The sequence below is a fragment of the Microcaecilia unicolor genome, chromosome 6, assembly GCF_901765095.1.
Source record: "Microcaecilia unicolor chromosome 6, aMicUni1.1, whole genome shotgun sequence".
Classification (NCBI taxonomy): domain Eukaryota; kingdom Metazoa; phylum Chordata; class Amphibia; order Gymnophiona; family Siphonopidae; genus Microcaecilia; species Microcaecilia unicolor.
In genome coordinates, this window is record NC_044036.1 from 273,319,129 (window position 1) to 273,337,588 (window position 18,460).

The 18,460-nt window shown below is 46.3% G+C and overlaps 1 protein-coding gene across 4 annotated transcripts in view; it reads left to right on the forward strand.

Annotated features, from left to right (window-relative positions):
• MVB12B (multivesicular body subunit 12B) overlaps positions 1–18,214 on the forward strand; it is a 313,178-nt gene extending 294,964 nt beyond the window's left edge. For all 4 annotated transcript variants that reach the window (XM_030207471.1, XM_030207469.1, XM_030207472.1 and 1 more), the window contains exon 10: positions 15,502–18,214. In XM_030207471.1, coding sequence (XP_030063331.1) covers positions 15,502–15,588 — 87 coding nt within the window. In that variant the 3' untranslated portion in view covers positions 15,589–18,214. The remainder of the gene's footprint in view (positions 1–15,501) is intronic.
• The last annotated feature ends 246 nt before the right edge of the window (positions 18,215–18,460 follow it).

Here is an 18,460-nt window from a genome sequence, read left to right on the forward strand (position 1 = left end):
CTGCTCTTGCTAGCAGTTGCCACATGGTAAAATGCATGTAAAGTTCTTGCCGTGGTTTAGTAAAAGGACCCCTATCTGTTTGGGTTGATGCCAATTAATGTATTAATGCCAGATTAATGTATTGTTCCTGCTCTCATTTAACTGGAAACATGTGGGGGTAAAGTCTGAAAAGGTCATTGAAATTTAGGCATCGGGATGATAGTTCTGTGCATGCAGTCGCTGTTCTAGAATATTAGTGTAAGTCTGCATTTACAGGGCCAGTCTTTAGTCCTGAGCACTTAGGTAGCTCAATGGCTGGCATAAATGCTCGTACGTAACTGCCTGAGGTGCCCCTAAGCCATCCATTCCCCTCCCTTGAAGTTGTGTGCACTGGAATTTGAGCGTGCAAGTTGTAGTGACCAAGGGTAGTTGCGAGCGTAACTACTAATTCTCCGAGGACAAGCAGGCTGCTTGTTCTCACTGATGGGTGACGTCCACGGCAGCCCCTCCAATCGGAATCTTCACTAGCAAAGTCCTTTGCTAGTCCTCACGCGCACCGCGCATGCGCGGCCGTCTTCCTGCCCGAAACCGGCTCGAGCCGGCCAGTCTTCTTTCGTCCGCACTCGGTACGGTCGTGTTTTCGCCGTGTCGAGCCCCGGAAAGTCGACCTCGCGCGTCCTTTTTCGACGTGTTTTTTCTTCGGAAAATCCTTTAAAACTGTTCGGGAAGTGTTCCGGAAGCCCCCTCGGGTTTCGTTTGCCCCTTCCCGTATTTTCAGATTTTGCCCCGGTAAGTTTTCTTTCGTTGTCGGGGTAGGCCTCTTTTCGGCCTCGGTCGAGATTTTTCTCCCTCAAAGTTTTGGTGCTCATTTCGCCATTTCGGATTTTGATTTCGCCGGCGTGATTTTTCCGCCCATGACATCGAAGCCTTCCAGCGGCTTCAAGAAGTGCACCCAGTGCGCCCGGGTAATCTCGCTCACTGACAGGCACGCGTCGTGTCTTCAGTGTCTGGGGGCCGAGCACCGCCCTCAGGCCTGTAGTATGTGTTCCCTTTTGCAAAGGCGGACTCAGGTAGCGAGATTGGCCCAGTGGAACGTTTTGTTCTCGGGCTCTTCGTCGGCATCGGCACCGGGGGTATCGAGTGCATCGACGTCTTCAGCGTCCAGAGCTTCATCCTCGGCTGCCAGTGCATCGAGTGCATCGAGGCATCGGCCCTCTGCATCGGCGCCGAGACATCGGATAGCTGCATCGACGTCGGTGGTACCGGGACCTCGTCTGCTGATGTCGTCGGACGGTGGTGCATCGTCGGGAGTGCAGGTGAGGGCTGTCCATTCCCCTGCTGGTGGCGGTGAGCCTTCGGGTGGGTCTCCTCCTACCCTGAGGGCTCCTGCGGTACAGCCCCCCCGAGACCGACCTCCTTCGGCCTCGGCCCCGAGGAAGCAACGGCTGGATTCTACGTCGTCCTCGTCGGTACCGGGAAGCTCCGGTGACATGCTTCGTTACAAGAAGTTGAAGAAGCATCGTCACCGGTCCCCTTCCCGTGTTGGTACCAAGAGCTCTGGGTCGCCGAGGGAGTCGGCACCCAGCAGGCATCGGCACCGAGAGGACCGCTCACCCTCTGTTCAGGAGGTGTCGATGCGCTGCACTCTGGACAGCCCGGAACAGCCTCCACGCCCAGAACAGGTTCTGACGTCGACGCCTGCATCGACTTCCATGCCTTTCTCTGCAGCCGCTCTGAACGAGAGCCTCCGGGCCGTTCTCCCAGAGATTCTGGGAGAGCTGTTGCGCCCTACCCCTCCGGTACCGGCGGTGCTTGCGCCACCGGTACCGTCGAGCGTGGCGCCGGCTGGCCCATCGCCCGAGGTGAGGTCTCCGGCGTCGGTGCCGCGTGCGGTGCCGGCTGCCGTCGCCTCCCAGGAAGGCTCCCCGACTAAGTCGGCGGAGGGAGCTTCGCCGATGCGGGCGAGGGAGTCTACCTCTCGACGCCCCCATCGTGGACGTGGCTCCACGGAGTCGAGTCGGGCACGGTTGCAGACACAGGTCCGTGAACTTGTGTCTGACACCGAGGGTGAGGCCTCGTGGGAAGAGGAAGAAGACCCCAGATATTTCTCTGACGAGGAGTCTGAGGGTCTTCCTTCCGATCCCACTCCCTCTCCTGAAAGACAGCTTTCTCCTCCTGAGAGTCTGTCTTTCGCTTCCTTTGTCCGGGAGATGTCTACGGCCATCCCCTTCCCGGTGGTTGTGGAGGACGAGCCCAGGGCTGAAATGTTTGAGCTCCTGGACTATCCTTCTCCACCTAAGGAAGCGTCCACTGTTCCCTTGCACCATGTCCTAAAAAAGACATTGCTTGCGAACTGGACAAAACGTTTAACTAATCCCCACATCCCCAAGAAGATCGAGTCCCAGTACCGGATCCATGGGGACCCAGATCTGATGCGCACCCAGTTGCCTCATGATTCTGGAGTTGTGGATCTGGCCCTAAAGAAGGCTAAGAGTTCTAGGGAGCATGCTTCGGCGCCCCCGGGCAAGGACTCTAGAACCTTAGACTCCTTTGGGAGGAAGGCCTACCATTCTTCTATGCTCGTGGCCAAAATTCAGTCTTACCAGCTCTACACGAGCATACACATGCGGAACAATGTGCGGCAGTTGGCGGGCTTGGTTGATGCTCTCCCCCCTGAGCAAGCCAAGCCTTTTCAGGAGGTGGTCAGGCAGCTGAAGGCGTGCAGAAAATTCCTGGCCAGAGGGGTGTATGACACCTTTGATGTTGCATCCAGGGCCGCTGCTCAAGGTGTGGTGATGCGCAGACTCTCATGGCTGCGTGCCTCCGACCTAGAGAATAGAATCCAGCAGCGGATTGCGGACTCGCCTTGCCGTGTGGATAACATTTTTGGAGAGAAAGTCGAACAGGTGGTAGAGCAGCTCCACCAGCGGGACACCGCATTCGACAAATTCTCCCGCCGGCAGCCTTCAGCTTCTACCTCTACAGGTAGACGATTTTTCGGGGGAAGGAAGACTGTTCCCTACTCTTCTGGCAAGCGTAGGTACAATCCTCCTTCTCGACAGCCTGCGGCCCAGGCTAATCCCCAGCGCGCTCGCTCTCGTCAGCAGCGTGCGACTCAGCAAGGCCCCTCGGCTCCCCAGCAAAAGCAAGGGACGAGCTTTTGACTGGCTCCAGCAGAGCATAGCCGACATCCAAGTGTCAGTGCCGGGCGACCTACCAGTCGGAGGGAGGTTGAAAGCTTTTCACCAAAGGTGGCCTCTCATAACCTCCGATCAGTGGGTTCTCCAAATAGTCCGGCAAGGATACACCCTCAATTTGGCCTCAGAACCTCCAAATTGTCCACCGGGAGCTCAGTCTTAAAGCTTCCAGCACAAGCAGGTACTTGCAGAGGAACTCTCCGCCCTTCTCAGCGCCAATGCGGTCGAGCCCGTGCCATCCGGGCAAGAAGGGCTGGGATTCTATTCCAGGTACTTCCTTGTGGAAAAGAAAACAGGGGGGATGCGTCCCATCCTAGACCTAAGGGCCCTGAACAAATATCTGGTCAAAGAAAAGTTCAGGATGCTTTCCCTGGGCACCCTACTTCCCATGATTCAGGAAAACGATTGGCTATGCTCTCTGGACTTGAAGGATGCCTACACACACATCCCGATACTGCCAGCTCACAGACAGTATCTGCGATTTCAGCTGGGCACACGTCACTTCCAGTACTGTGTGCTACCCTTTGGGCTCGCCTCTGCGCCCAGGGTGTTCACAAAGTGCTTGGCTGTAGTAGCAGCAGCACTTCGCAGGCTGGGGGTGCACGTGTTTCCATATCTCGACGATTGGCTGGTGAAGAACACGTCCGAGACAGGAGCCCTGCAGTCCATGCAGATGACTATTCGCCTTCTGGAGCTACTGGGGTTTGTGATAAATTACCCAAAGTCCCATCTTCTCCCGGCGCAGAGACTCGAATTCATAGGAGCTCTGCTGGATTCTCGGACGGCTCGCGCCTATCTCCCGGAGGCGAGAGCCAACAACTTATTGTCCCTCGTCTCGTGGGTGCGAGCGTCCCAGCAGATCACAGCTCGGCAGATGTTGAGATTGCTGGGCCACATGGCCTCCACAGTTCATGTGACTCCCATGGCCCGCCTTCACATGAGATCTGCTCAATGGACCCTAGCTTCCCAGTGGTTTCAGGCTGCTGGGGATCTAGAAGACGTGATCCACCTGTCCACGAGTTTTCTCAAATCCCTGTACTGGTGGACGATTTGGTCCAATTTGACTCTGGGACGTCCTTTCCAAATTCCTCAGCCACAAAAAGTGCTGACCACGGATGGGGAGCTCATGTCGATGGGCTTCACACCCAAGGAAGCTGGTCCCTCCAGGAACGCGATCTACAGATCAATCTTCTGGAGTTGCGAGCGATCTGGAACGCTCTGAAGGCTTTCAGAGATCGGCTGTCCCACCAAATTATCCAAATTCAGACAGACAACCAGGTTGCCATGTACTACGTCAACAAGCAGGGGGGCACCGGATCTCGCCCCCTGTGTCAGGAAGCCGTCAGCATGTGGCTCTGGGCTCGCCGTCACGGCATGGTGCTCCAAGCCACATACCTGGCAGGCGTAAACAACAGTCTGGCCGACAGACTGAGCAGGATTATGCAACCTCACGAGTGGTCGCTCAACTCCCGAGTGGTGCGCCAGATCTTCCAAGCGTGGGGCACCCCCTTGGTGGATCTCTTCGCATCTCGAGCCAACCACAAAGTCCCTCAGTTCTGTTCCAGGCTTCAGGCCCACGGCAGACTGGCATCGGATGCCTTCCTCCTGGATTGGGGGGAGGGTCTGCTGTATGCTTATCCTCCCATTCCCCTGGTGGGGAAGACTTTGTTGAAACTCAAGCAAGACCGAGACACCATGATTCTGATTGCTCCTTTTTGGCCGCGTCAGATCTGGTTCCCTCTTCTTCTGGAGTTATCCTCCGAAGAACCGTGGAGATTGGAGTGTTTTCCGACCCTCATCACGCAGGATGAAGGGGCTCTTCTGCATCCCAGCCTCCGGTCCCTGGCTCTCACGGCCTGGATGTTGAGAGCGTAGACTTTGCCTCTTTGGGTCTGTCAGAGGGTGTCTCCCGCATCTTGCTTGCTTCCAGGAAAGATTCCACTAAGAGGAGTTACTTCTTTCTATGGAGGAGGTTTGCCGTCTGGTGTGACAGCAAGGCCCTAGATCCTCGCTCTTGTCCTACACAGACCCTGCTTGAATACCTTCTGCACTTGTCTGAGTCTGGTCTCAAGACCAACTCTGTAAGGGTTCACCTTAGTGCAATCAGTGCATACCATTACCGTGTGGAAGGTAAGCCGATCTCGGGACAGCCTTTAGTTGTTCGCTTCATGAGAGGTTTGCTTTTGTCAAAGCCCCCTGTCAAGCCTCCTACAGTGTCATGGGATCTTAATGTCGTTCTCACCCAGCTGATGAAACCTCCTTTTGAGCCACTGAATTCCTGCCATCTGAAGTACTTGACCTGGAAGGTCATTTTCTTGGTGGCAGTTACTTCAGCTCGTAGAGTCAGTGAGCTTCAGGCCCTGGTAGCCCAGGCCCCTTACACCAAATTTCATCATAACAGAGTAGTCCTCCGCACTCACCCTAAGTTCTTGCCAAAGGTCGTGTCGGAGTTCCATCTGAACCAGTCAATTGTCTTGCCAACATTCTTTCCCCGTCCTCATTCCTGCCCTGCTGAACGTCAGCTGCACACTTTGGACTGCAAGAGAGCATTGGCCTTCTATCTGGAGCGGACACAGCCCAACAGACAGTCCGCCCAATTGTTTGTTTCTTTTGATCCCAATAGGAGGGGAGTGGCTGTGGGGAAACGCACCATATCCAATTGGCTAGCAGATTGCATTTCCTTCACTTACTCCCAGGCGGGGCTGGCTCTTGAGGGTCATGTCACGGCTCATAATGTTAGAGCCATGGCTGCGTCGGTAGCCCACTTGAAGTCAGCCTCTATTGAAGAAATTTGCAAAGCTGCGACGTGGTCATCTGTCCACACATTCACATCTCATTACTGCCTGCAGCAGGATACCCGACGCGACAGTCGGTTCGGGCAGTCAGTTCTTCAGAACCTGTTTGGGCTTTAGGATCCAACTCCACCCCCCGAGGGCCCTGTTTGTTCTGTTCCAGGCTGCACTCTCAGTTAGTTGGTAAATTTTTTAGGTCAATCTCAGTTATGTCCTCGTTGAGAGCGTAGACTTTGCCTCTTTGGGTCTGTCAGAGGGTGTCTCCCGCATCTTGCTTGCTTCCAGGAAAGATTCCACTAAGAGGAGTTACTTCTTTCTATGGAGGAGGTTTGCCGTCTGGTGTGACAGCAAGGCCCTAGATCCTCGCTCTTGTCCTACACAGACCCTGCACGTTTGGGCATTCGTCGGAAATTTGAGTTCACAAGTTGATAGAACTAGGAGGTTAGTGCCTTCTGTATAGAAAGTGGTAAGAGGTTCCATGTTCATTCCATGTTATTCAGTGGGTGATGAGCACAGCACAGTAACTACCAAACGCTGTCCATGTCCACTCTCCACCCATGCTATGCCCAGTGACACAAAGTACACAACCCACACACTAACTGGCAAAATACCATTAAACCCCATAACGCTGCTCTTCTAGCAGTTGCCACATGGTAAAATGCATGTAAAGTTCTTGCCGTGGTTTAGTAAAAGGACCCCTATATGTTTGGGTTGATGCCAATTAATTTGTGTCCTGGATCTGCGATTTAATGCAGCTGTTATAATTTTGTAACATTTTAATGAATTGAATTCTTCAGTAGTATCTGTTAATAGTTTGGCTAATTCCTCTGATGAGATGTGCACACACAGAACCATGTCTGGGTCCAAGATAGATCTAATTTGAATGCCCAAAGCAGCATTTTTATTACTGAGAATTGTAAACTAGCGTTGAGTCAAGGTGTTCTGTGAACATGGGGAAGAATTCTGTGTTCTGATGATATGCAAATGTTAGGTGATATATGATTTTGAGTCTTACCTTGTGCTTTCTCTGCATCACATGAGAGAGCCACCTGTGGCTTTTACTGTTTAAGGAATTTCGTGAGTTGAGCAGGTAGTGTAATGACTAAAGGACTACGGTACATATTCGGATAATTTCTTTTAGCTCTTTTTTTTTTTTTCTACCCACTTCTGACCTGCCATGCCTTCAGGAGTTTCACAATCAGTTACCTTAACTGCTAAAATAACTTCCACTGTTCATTGGGTACAACCTCCTCTCCCCCCCCCCCCCCCCCCACCCCCCACCCCAAAAAAAAAAAAAGACAGCATGGAGAAAGTAACCTGCACTATATGACAGGCCCTGCCATGGAAGCCCTACTGGGTAGGCTAGGTAGAGCACTTTGGTCTTGCTGTCATCCACAATGTTACTATGCAATAAGAAGAAATTTAATTAAATATATTGGAATTCTATTTGTTAAAAAGATTTCCAGTTGCTTCCACTGGGTGGCAGTGTTGCTCTACAAATTGATTCAGTTCCACCTTTGAGAAATCATTGTCCAGAATAGGTCTAGTATTGGCACTAGCGAGATTTAGTTAAATATGATACAGTTGGCTTAAGGCTTCTGAACGCTTCTGTCATCAGAATGGAGGAGTAACCTAGTGATGAGCAGCAGGCTGTGAACCAAGAGAGGCAGGGCTCAAATTCTGTTTCTTCCACTGTTGCTCCTTGTGGCTTTAGGTATATTTCTTCAGGCACTAACTCAGATGACAGTTCTAAGTAAAGCAACGGAAGCAGATACGTGGAAAATTCTGTATCTGATATTCATGTAATGTTATATGCAGGCAGCCCTATACATGCGGAGGTATTTCTTGGAGCTGGGTTAGGAAAGAGTTTGCTTTTATATACATGTTTATAAAGAATATGTACATAAATTAACTTAGATGATGTGTACATGGAAAAGAGCAGGTGTAAATATAAGACCTTACATTCCCAGGGGTGATAGTACTTTTGTTACGATGAAAATTTGCTTGTTCCTGTGCAGGGGAAAGTTTATAGAAGAACACATGTTTTCAACCATACATGCAAAGTTACAGCAGGGAAATAATTGCATGCCATACCCAATTGGAAATTGCCTTGACTCATCAAATCTAAAATTAAAATCCAATCCATTTACAGCATCAGTAAACCTAGGAGCGAGGGTGGGTTACTACTGTGTAAACTTATCAGGAGCTCATGCAGGCTTCGCACTGAAACGAGGAAGAGGGTTGAGGAAAAGATGTTTTTTTTTTTTAAACAGAGGATTAGACTGTAATGAAAGGTGTGTACATTATGAAGTAACACTATAAAAATGTGCCCATTTTTATAAAGACGCTATTTACTAAAACCTCATAAAAAATAATTTGACAAAATAATAATCCAAATCCTGCTCAACAGATTACACAGGGGATTGAATTACTTGTGCATATGCTGATGAATAAACAGAAGAGGGAAAAAAGCAGTCGGCCTCAAGAAGGAACACCTTTATTAAAGGGACCCAATACGGCCAGCGCTACAGCATAGATATCATATTTAAAATACCAAATCACAGATCATAAGAAAATAATAAGCATGCAATTACTGGTCTCAAAAGCGTTCCACTCAAAGTCCCACAATAGTAAGTACCAGAGTCTCATATGCCTGGCACCCAGAAACCACAAAAACAAATTATGTTCCAAAAATCATAATATAAATAAATTTAAATTAAATTATTGGCCATACAAAATGCATAAACAGTATGAATGAATTAAACAATAAATTGTCAGAAAAAATGCATCAAAACTCCACACCACTTTTTAAGACCCAAAGAGAAACAAAGTTATGATTGTGCTATATAGAAAGTGCATATGGGCAGTAATATCTACCCAACATTCAATAAAATGAATTAGGTCATTGATAAACCGTTAACTGAACCTACCAACCATTAGCAGATGTAAAATTAATAAACACGCAAAGTGAAACATACACACTAAGATATTTGTATAGGCAAAAAGTATCAAACATGTGAGCATGAATTAGTGCCAGCAGCAATAAACATGCAGCATGTATATTGAATGTATATCAGTAAAAAAGATAAAAGCATAAACATTGAAAATTAAGGGCTTACAGTGCAGTCTGCGTAAGTGCAAGGGTCTGGGACCAAAGAAATAGTAGTTAACCGGAGCGTGCACTTAACCGTTGTGACCCAAAGAAGCTTGACATCTGATAAACATATGTACAGACTTATACGGTCTGTGCCAGAGGCGGGGATAGTGCTGGGCAGACTTATACGGTCTGTGCTCTGAAGAGCACAGGTACAAATCAAAGTAGGGTATACACAAAAAGTAGCACATATGAGTTATCTTGTTGGGCAGACTGGATGGACCGTGCAGGTCTTTTTCTGCCGTCATCTACTATGTTACTATGTCGTATACAGTCTCCATTAAATGATGTTATACAGTCTCCGTTAACTGATGTTAGGCTTACTTGAAGTAATCAGTCATAGTCCTCTGTACACTCTTGTGTCTGTGAGTTCCATAGACTACGTCTGCTAGACGGTAACTGTCATAGCACTGACATCCAGTGGCCTCCAGATAGGCCCGCACTGTGTTGAGACTCTCCAGCACCCTTGCAAAAGTGACAGGAGGTTGTTGAATTTCGTCAGCATGTGCCTCGCTACTCATTTCATCATCTGTTTCATCATCAGCCGTTGCCTGCGTGTAGGCATATATCTCGACATCAGTGCTGTCGTCAGCAGTTTGTAAATCGTAATCAACAGCTACATAGTGATGAAACTCCTCTTCAGTAACACTGGCTGGGATGTCAATAACCTGTTCATCTGACACGTTTGCAACAGCTGCATCTATTTCGTCCCTCTCCACATCCCTAACAAAGCTTGCCTGCTTGTAGCAGTTCACAATGGTTGCCTATGTAACATGAGTCCAGGCTTCTTTCTGCATATGTAGGAAATCCAACAGTGATATATTACGAGCCAGTTCAACAGCACGTTTATCCTTGCGAGTCTGGTCATCCATAACGCTCATCAGACGACGTAGCACAAGAGCCTGATAATGTTGTTTCAAATTGGCTATTACGCCCTGATCCATAGGTTGGATCAGAGAGGTAGTGTTTGGTGGCAGGAAGACCACCTTGACGTTAGACAGCCTGACCTCATCACTGTGTGCAGCACAATTATCACAAAACAACAAAATCTGACGCTTTTGTGCCCGCATTCTAGTGTCCAACTTCTTTAGCCACTGCTTTCAAATTATCCCAGTCATCCATGAATTTGCGTTAGCCTCGTATGACACAGGAAGTCGCTTAACATTCTTGAAGCAACGGGGCTGTTTGCTCATTCCAATGATGAGTGGTTCCAACTTCTTACTCCCATCCATATTGCAGCAAAGGAGGATCGTCAGTCGGTCCTTCAATGTTTTACTTCCTGTAATTTCGGCTTGTTTGAATGCAAGTGTTCCATCAGGAATCGCATGCCAGTAGAGACCGTTTTCATCTGCGTTGAAAATGCCACGAGGTGCAAACTCGTTCAAGATGGTAGAAAGAACTGAAACAACCCAATTTTCAGCACCAAAGTCATCAGCGTCTTGTTTTTCACCATGCTGTTTTTTGAATTTTATGTTGTTCCTCTCCTTCCATCTTTCCAACCATCCAACAGTGACTTTGAATTCAGTTAGTCCAAGACTTTCAGCTAGCTGATTAGCTTTCACCATAAGCAGTGGACCACTGACAGGAAACTACTCCTGACTTGAGAAAACCACTGAAGAAGAGCATCTTCTACATCCTCAGCTTTTCCCGCCCGTTTAGGTTTCTGGAGTGGATTTGTATTGTTTTGCCAGTCTTCCAGAAGCTGGTCTTTCTGCTTCAAGAAATGTGAAATTTGACTGGGATTGACACCATATTCTTTAGCAATAGATGCTTGACTTTGTTTTCTAATTTTTTAAAGAACTTCTATTCGTTCAGCCAGTGTTAAAGTCTTGCAGTTGCGCGATGACGACGACGACTCCAGTGTACACTCTAACAACATTCTTTCGCTTATTCTGCCTGTGGCAGTTAACCAACGAGATTTGAAATTTACCGTCCCTTTGTCACGCACCAATCTGCTTCCATATTCCGTGCGTGCGCTAATTCGGAGTCTTTCCTGCAGAGGAGCGGTCTTAAACCATGCATATAAGTGAATCTTGCACTTATCAGTGGTGTGCTAAACCGGTTTGTCCCTATAGAAATGGATTGCTCCAAAGACGGGACCAAAGTATGGTGTGCACTTAAATGGAGTGCACTGTGTATGTATGTATGTGTGTGTGTGTATAGATAGATAGATAGATAGATAGATAGATAGATATAGAGATATGACATTGATGACTTGCTTCTGATTGGCCTGAGCTGACGTCTGAGGCAGCAGAGGTCAGATCTATTTAAGCCTGCCTCTCCCATCAATCTATGCTTTAGCGTTCGATCCCGGTCAGCTGAAGCCTGTTACCCTCTCTCTGTGCTAGTAGCACACCGTGCTTTCTTGGGAGTTGTTTACTCCTCTCATTGCTCATAGTTTCTCTGTGTGCTGGTTGTTCCCAGCATATGCTTGTTTGTTTCCCTAGCTAAGCTGCTTTCCCTGATTACCTGGCTTCCCTGCACCTGTGGGTGCTCTGTCTCTGTGTGCTGCTGAGTTCTGGTAGGAACGTTGTTTGTGTTTTTTCCTTTGTTAGCTTTAAACCTTTGACTACAGTGTAAGCCCTGCTTTCTGACGTGAGTGTTGTTAGTAGCCCTTCCCTTTAGCCTGCTTTAACTCTTTGTCTGCTGTGGTTGTCTCCTGAGTCCTGGAAGCATTGCTCCTTATCTTTCGGGTGTATGTAAAGGCAGCTTTCCCTGTTTGCTTGCTTTTCCCTTTGTCTCTAGTGTCTGTTATTTGACTCTGTGGCACAGCCTTGTGTGTGGTTTCCCGTGACCCTTGAGTGCTGTGTAGCACAGGGCTTCCCTTTTCCGTAGTGTATTTGTGTGCTGTATGGTACAACCTAGAGTGTTGCTGTGGAGCTTCGCTCCTATAGAGTCTGTGTCCCATTCTGTCCTTGTCTTTCTCTTCCCCTGGTCATAGCCTGCACCTGCCAGCTTCTTGTCTGTCACCCTTCACTTGTGTCTTGCTAGCACTGTGTGCGTTGCATGTGCTCCAGTCTCTCCTGGGACCCCTTGTTGTTCTTTTTCCCTTCCCTAGTATGTGACTCGGTTCCAGTTCGGCCGTGAGGCCCGTATGCTTGGACTCTGTGCGAGTGGGTGGCTGTTCGGCCCGCCTGAGTGGTCTATCTCCCTTTTCTGCTGGTGCTGGTTGACTGTCCTGAGTGTGCGGGGCTTTGTGGCTGCGGATTTGATAGCGCCTGTTTGGTCCACCCTAGGTTTGGCCAAGATCCTTCTTAAGCCTTGGCCTAGGCTCAAGGGCTCACGAACAGATTAACAGCCACCCAATCTCCGCTAAGATTCCATGGGAACCATTCCTTCTAAAATCTAGACAGTTACATTATTTTAAATGAAGGGTGGAAACCAGTGGTATTGAAAAAAATCTTTCTCTTATTGAGAAGCAGATATGTAAGATTAAAGGTGCTTATCTTTTTTTTTTATTGATATACATTCAATATGTTTTTCACATGTTTTTAGTCATATTTATGTAGACTCCCGAAGAAGGCCACTGGGGAATTAAGGGGGTGACCTCCATGAATCCCTCCTGTGAAGTTCTGTAAATCTTGACATTGATTTAGTTCAGCGGACATGCATTCCCTTTCTAAAATGGGAACACAAGTGTATCCTTTGGGGTCCTGGTTCTCTCTCTCTCTCTCTCTCTCTCTCTCTCTCTCTCTTTATATATATATATATATATATATATATATATATATATATATATTGTGAGGCTGGGTAACCCTTTGTGGAAATATTTTTTTAATATTTGTGCTAGTGCTGGAAATGGCGCGTGTTGGGGGTGGAACTACCGCCAGCTCCTGAGTTGGGCCGATGGTACTTTTGGGTTGCCGCATGGAAACACTTTAGTAAAAGGGACGCTTAAATTTTAGAACAAACCAGTTAATGCATAAATGACTTTTAAAGTTGCCCCCCCCCCCCCCCCCCCCCCCAGAATGATGCAGCAGAACATCCATCTATGGATGTTTATTCTTTGAAGTAATTTCAGGTGGAATCTGAGTTGTAGTGATAATCACTCACTTATTCCATCAATCCACTGCTTTTATTTGTTGACTGTCAGACCTGGGACCTTGCTGTCTTCTCTAGGTAGACTCTTACTACAGAGCCAATGCAGAAAGCACACAGGGTTTCATAACACATACTTAAAAGAAGAAAATAGCTCCCTGCCACAGTACGCAAGTAGAAAAGCAGCATCTTACACATCAGAGAAAGCTTGTATTCTGTCTGTCTGAGTTATGTTTATTAATTTTTAAAATGTATTTATCACCTGTAACCTAGGCTGTTTACAAATCAAACATACATAATAAAAAAAACCTAAAACAATCATAACATACCACTTATCACAAAATCAACCACAAACTACAGATTGCTCCTATATAAAAGCTTTGACAAACAGCTGCATTTTTAACAATGTCTTAAACTGAACCACATCGCCACATAAACAAAGTTGTCCAGGGAGGACGTTCCATAAACAAACCCCAGCAATAGAGAAAACAGATAAGCTCATATCAACATAATGAACTTTTGCTACTGCAACCAAAGATAAGCACATTGTGCTTTCTGAGCGCAATGATTGTCATATGAACAGTTTGAGTAAAATAAAGCGTAACCACTGAATACAAGGCTTGATTAATCAAAACCAGTGCCTTAAAGCGAATTTGAAAAAGCACTGGCAGCCAATGCAGCCCCTTCAACTCGGGTGTTATGTGTTCAGACCTAGGAATCCCAGCTACAAGTCTAGCCATCGCTAGTTGAAGATACAGTATTTTTGGTATTCTTATTTGATGTATGTTTTATTGGAAGCTGCTTAGTTTTAGGCTGGGTATAAATTTTAAACTAAATACAAATGGTCTTTTCATATGCCCATGCTAGTGAGAATATTCTGCCTGTCTCTCTACCGCAAGCATAGCGGCCTATAACATGTTGTGGTTTCACTGAAGAGGAGGTGCTGAGGAAGAGGTGTGCTGCTATATTTGACAAACAAGAAAATTGTGGGACCTTTTTACTAAGCTGCATAGGCGCCTACGTGCACCCAACGCGTTGCAGTTTGGAGTTATCACCTGGCTACTGCGTGGCCCTTGGCGGTGATTTCATTTTTGACGTGCGTCCGCTACGTGCGCAAAAAAATAAATTTATTTTCGGGCACATGGCAGAAACCGGGTGGTAATCGTCGTTCTGCGCATGTAGACGTTTACCATACGGTTAGCATGTGAGACCTTACCGCTAAGTCAATGGCTGGCAGTAAGGTCTCAGATCCAAAATGGATGCGCACCAATTTTCATTTTGCCATACACTCAGTTTCGGCAAAAATTTTAAAAGGCCTTTTTTACAGGCACGCTGAAAAATGAATCTACACACTCCCAAAACACACGCCTGCACTAGCGCAGCCCATTTTTCAGCGCACCTTAGTAAAAGGACCCCTGTATCGGCACCTGACATTGTATGTGCTGGAATGTTATTCTCTGTGTACAGCTGTGCAGTACTGTGATCTATATGCCAGCGCACTCACATGCAAGTCATGGTTCTAATAAACAATTTTTGCAAATACCAAATTTTGTCACCAGTCCGATATTTCTTTGGTCCAGCACACTTCCCCTCAGCTCCTCTTCTTCGGTGAAACCAGAAAATGTTTGCTTGAAGTAAAAAGGTGGGCTTAAAATTCTGCAGAATGAGGAAGCCGTTTACTCCTCCTCAAAGGTTGCATTAGAACCCCGGGGTTATGCTCAGCCTTCTGTGCACTAGTCTTCATCTGTGCTGAATAGCTAATATTTCACAAGCGTGTGCAAAACTTTTTTTTATACGTTTAGCACCTCAAAATTGTGCGCTAAAGCCGAGATGCCTAGTGTACCTTTAAAAACATTTCTGTTTTGGCAGACTTATTTTTGAAGTATCATTGTTTAGCTGCTTATTTTAAATTTTGGAAAATTTATTACATATTGGAAATCAATTATTATGTGTGTGATTCTATGAACTGCCTATATTTGTAGATGGGTGGGATAGAAGACATTTTTAAATAAAAAAAAAATTAAATAAAAATAATTTTAAAAAATGTCTTTGCATCGGCCCCTCTGTGAGGCCAGCAACTGAAGTTGGACCTATGTTCACATCCCAATGGAGAATCATTCTTCTGCAGGGGTAGTCCCGAACAAGTTGGTAGGGGACTGCTGGAGGGGGTGAGGGATGAGGGAGAGGAGAAGAGAGGTCAGTAATTGAGTTGCATAACAGAATTGACTAATATAAACATGAAGTCAACCAGCCCCCCCTTACCTTTTTGTCATTCTGTCTGTGTCAGGAAAGTAACTTATTCTCTGTTTTTTTTTTCTTTTTGTTTCCTTTTACCACCCAGTATGATTATAGCTTCAGGACAGAACAGAGTGCTGCAGCGAGACTCCCCCCGAGCCCCACCAGGTGCCAGCAGCTTCCCCAGTCTTGAGAAGGAAGACCAGAGACATACATACATGCTGCTGAGTAGTGGTTCGGCCCAGGAGGATCTGTGTTACTGGATGCGTCGCTAACGTCCATTACCAGGAAAGAAGACTTCTCCCCTCTTCCTCACAAAAATCTGCCCATATTCTGCATTTTTGAACTTTTTATTTGTGAACAGAGATGACACACAAAAAAAACCAAAACCCCAAGTTAAGACAGTTGAAGAGAAGGAGGGCTCAAAACTTAACTTCACTGCAGTATTTAATTAATTCTTTTGACAAGCGTTGCATAGCAAAAACTGAGAGAAAAATATAGAACACAGTTAACGTTGGGAGTCTTATGATGTGTTTGTGTTCGAATTAGAGTAAAAAAAAAAACAAAAAAAATCAAACCTAGCCCCACCCACCCTAAAATGATTTGTCCAAACTGTGTTGAGCTGTCTGGTCTGTGATGACTCTGAACATTTTGCTGAATCACACCCATGTGGCCTTAAATTTATACTCTGTTACTTTGATTCAGCCAGGATTGGTAACCTCTGAAAAAATTTGGCTGACAGGTTTAACCCTGTTTCTCCCCACCCCTTCCCCCAAAATGTCGATGACACATTATAACTCTGGCTCCTCAGTAAAAAGTTGACACCAACATTTCTTCATGACCGCAAGCCAAGCTACAAATTGTAATTCCCAATGATCACAAAACTGAATTCATGAGCTGAAATTTCTAGTGCTGTCAATAAAAACCCAACACACGAGATTCAAATCTTGACCTGAAGGGGCATCTGGAAATAACGCACAGTCCCATTTTGCTTCTGTCAGGCGATTTGACCAATAAGGTTGTGTTAACGCACTACTCTTTATTTTTCCCAGAATCTCCTTGTTCTTGTGTCTCAACAAGCTGTCAGAAAAGCAGTGTGTTCAGCCTTGAAAAGTCAATGGGGGGGGGGAGGAAGGAGATGTTTTTTCCTCTATAAACTACCATATTTTTTAAATCTCCTGGTTTTATCCATGGAACCTAAGGGTCTCCTTCGGTTTTTTTTTTTTTCCTTCCAAACATTACATGTTCCACTTCTGGCTATTACCTTCCCCCCACCCTGGCCACGTTCTTTGGTTCTGCCATAGACAGTGCCCACATTTTAAATGGAAGGCTGCTCTGAGTTGTTAAGAGATTCTAGAGTGCTGTACTGTTGTAATGAAAATAACTGTCATCAGCCCCAGGTATTGCCTTGGCCTGTGTATATTCATTAGATGTTTTAGGTAGTATCACTGGGAATTTTTTTTGGTAGTTTTTTTTGGGGGGGGGGGGAGAGGGGGTTCCCCCTCCTTGAATTTCTGTTATGTGGCTGTCACAGCGACTTCCTAATGAGGCAGAGCTGGTGGAGCGGAGGAAGAAGAGACTGTCAGAGAAGATGTTCTTAGCGATTATTGTAACCTAACAGTGACGCTAAAGCTGGTTATAAATCAGGACACTCACTGGGAAAAATAAGGCAAAAAATAGATTCCTGACACTCCGATATTATGGCATGATTTCTTCCTTTCTGTGGGTCTGACACCTTACTCTGTAAGGCTTTGCATACAAATTTAATGTCAGCTTACCTTGTGTGAGTGAAAGGTGGCAGAGGTAAGGTAACGACTGTTTTTTTAACTTTCTCCATACAAAAGAAAAATCATTTGGTCCCAGTTCAATCTGTGTATAGAAATTTGTATTGGACTACTGTAATGTAAGGGTGTATACTGGAGACACCCAGTGGAGCCTGATACTTTAATGATTTGCAGTGTTACATTTGTAATTCCAGCTCATGCTGCTTAAGTGTTACTCTCTAGAAAAGGGGAAACTGAGAAATGCCCTTTGCGGTCCTCAGAGTCTGCTTATAGGGCCATTATTCTATCTATTAGTGATTACAAATAAATATTTGATAAGCAGTGAGTAGAGCCGTGGGCTGACAACCAGGGAAGCCAGGGTTCAGATCCCACTGGCACTCCCTCTTACCTTGAGCAAGTCACTTCACCCTCCATTTCCTTGGTTAAAGACAGAGGGGGTCTTTTATTAAAGAGTGTTATGTACTTAATGTGGGAATTTGTGTGTGATATGGCTTGACATAGCATGTGATAATTCCTGTATTAAGTGCACAGCAAAGATTGGGGCAAGAAATGGTTCTGGATTGCACCTTGCAATTAATATGCAGTAACTTATGCAATAGTTGCCAGCCTAGCAGAGACCGCAGATCACTTAATTCTACCTTGTTATATGGTATGATGTATTTTCCATCTATTTAACAACATAGGCAGATGCCGAGAACAACCCTAACAGTTAATGCAGATGCTTGGCGGTTACCACTTGATAATTGGGGTAATCTTTACTCCCCTTTAGTAAAAGGGCCCCTTAGATTGTAAGCCCTCTGGGACAGGGAAATTCTTTTAGTATCTGAAATGTGACTCTTCTTGACTTAGGGTTTGGAAAACAGACACAAAATCCAGATCCACTTATTTAGCATCATCCCCTGTGGCATCTCCAGTTTCCCTTTGATCTCATGGTTTGTGGTTTACTGTAATTTTATTAGCAAAGATCTACCTGCTACTTGAGCAGCTGCTCAGGGTTTATGTGAAAGAAATAAAATGCCAAACAGTTGGAATATCTATACGAGACTCCTGCAAGAACGATGGTGATGATAGACTTCCAGGATGGTATAAGCACAAGAGGAGTAATCTATTGAAAAACTAAGTTAATGTTGAGACGGTCAACTTTGTTACTAAGTCAGCTAATGGCTGATTTAGTATCAGAAATGTGTTTAACAATGGAAGCCAACTCAGCTGCACTTCCTGGGTCGACTCTTGCACCCTGGCTCAGCTCTGACTGATGAAATGCAGGGGCAGCATTCACAG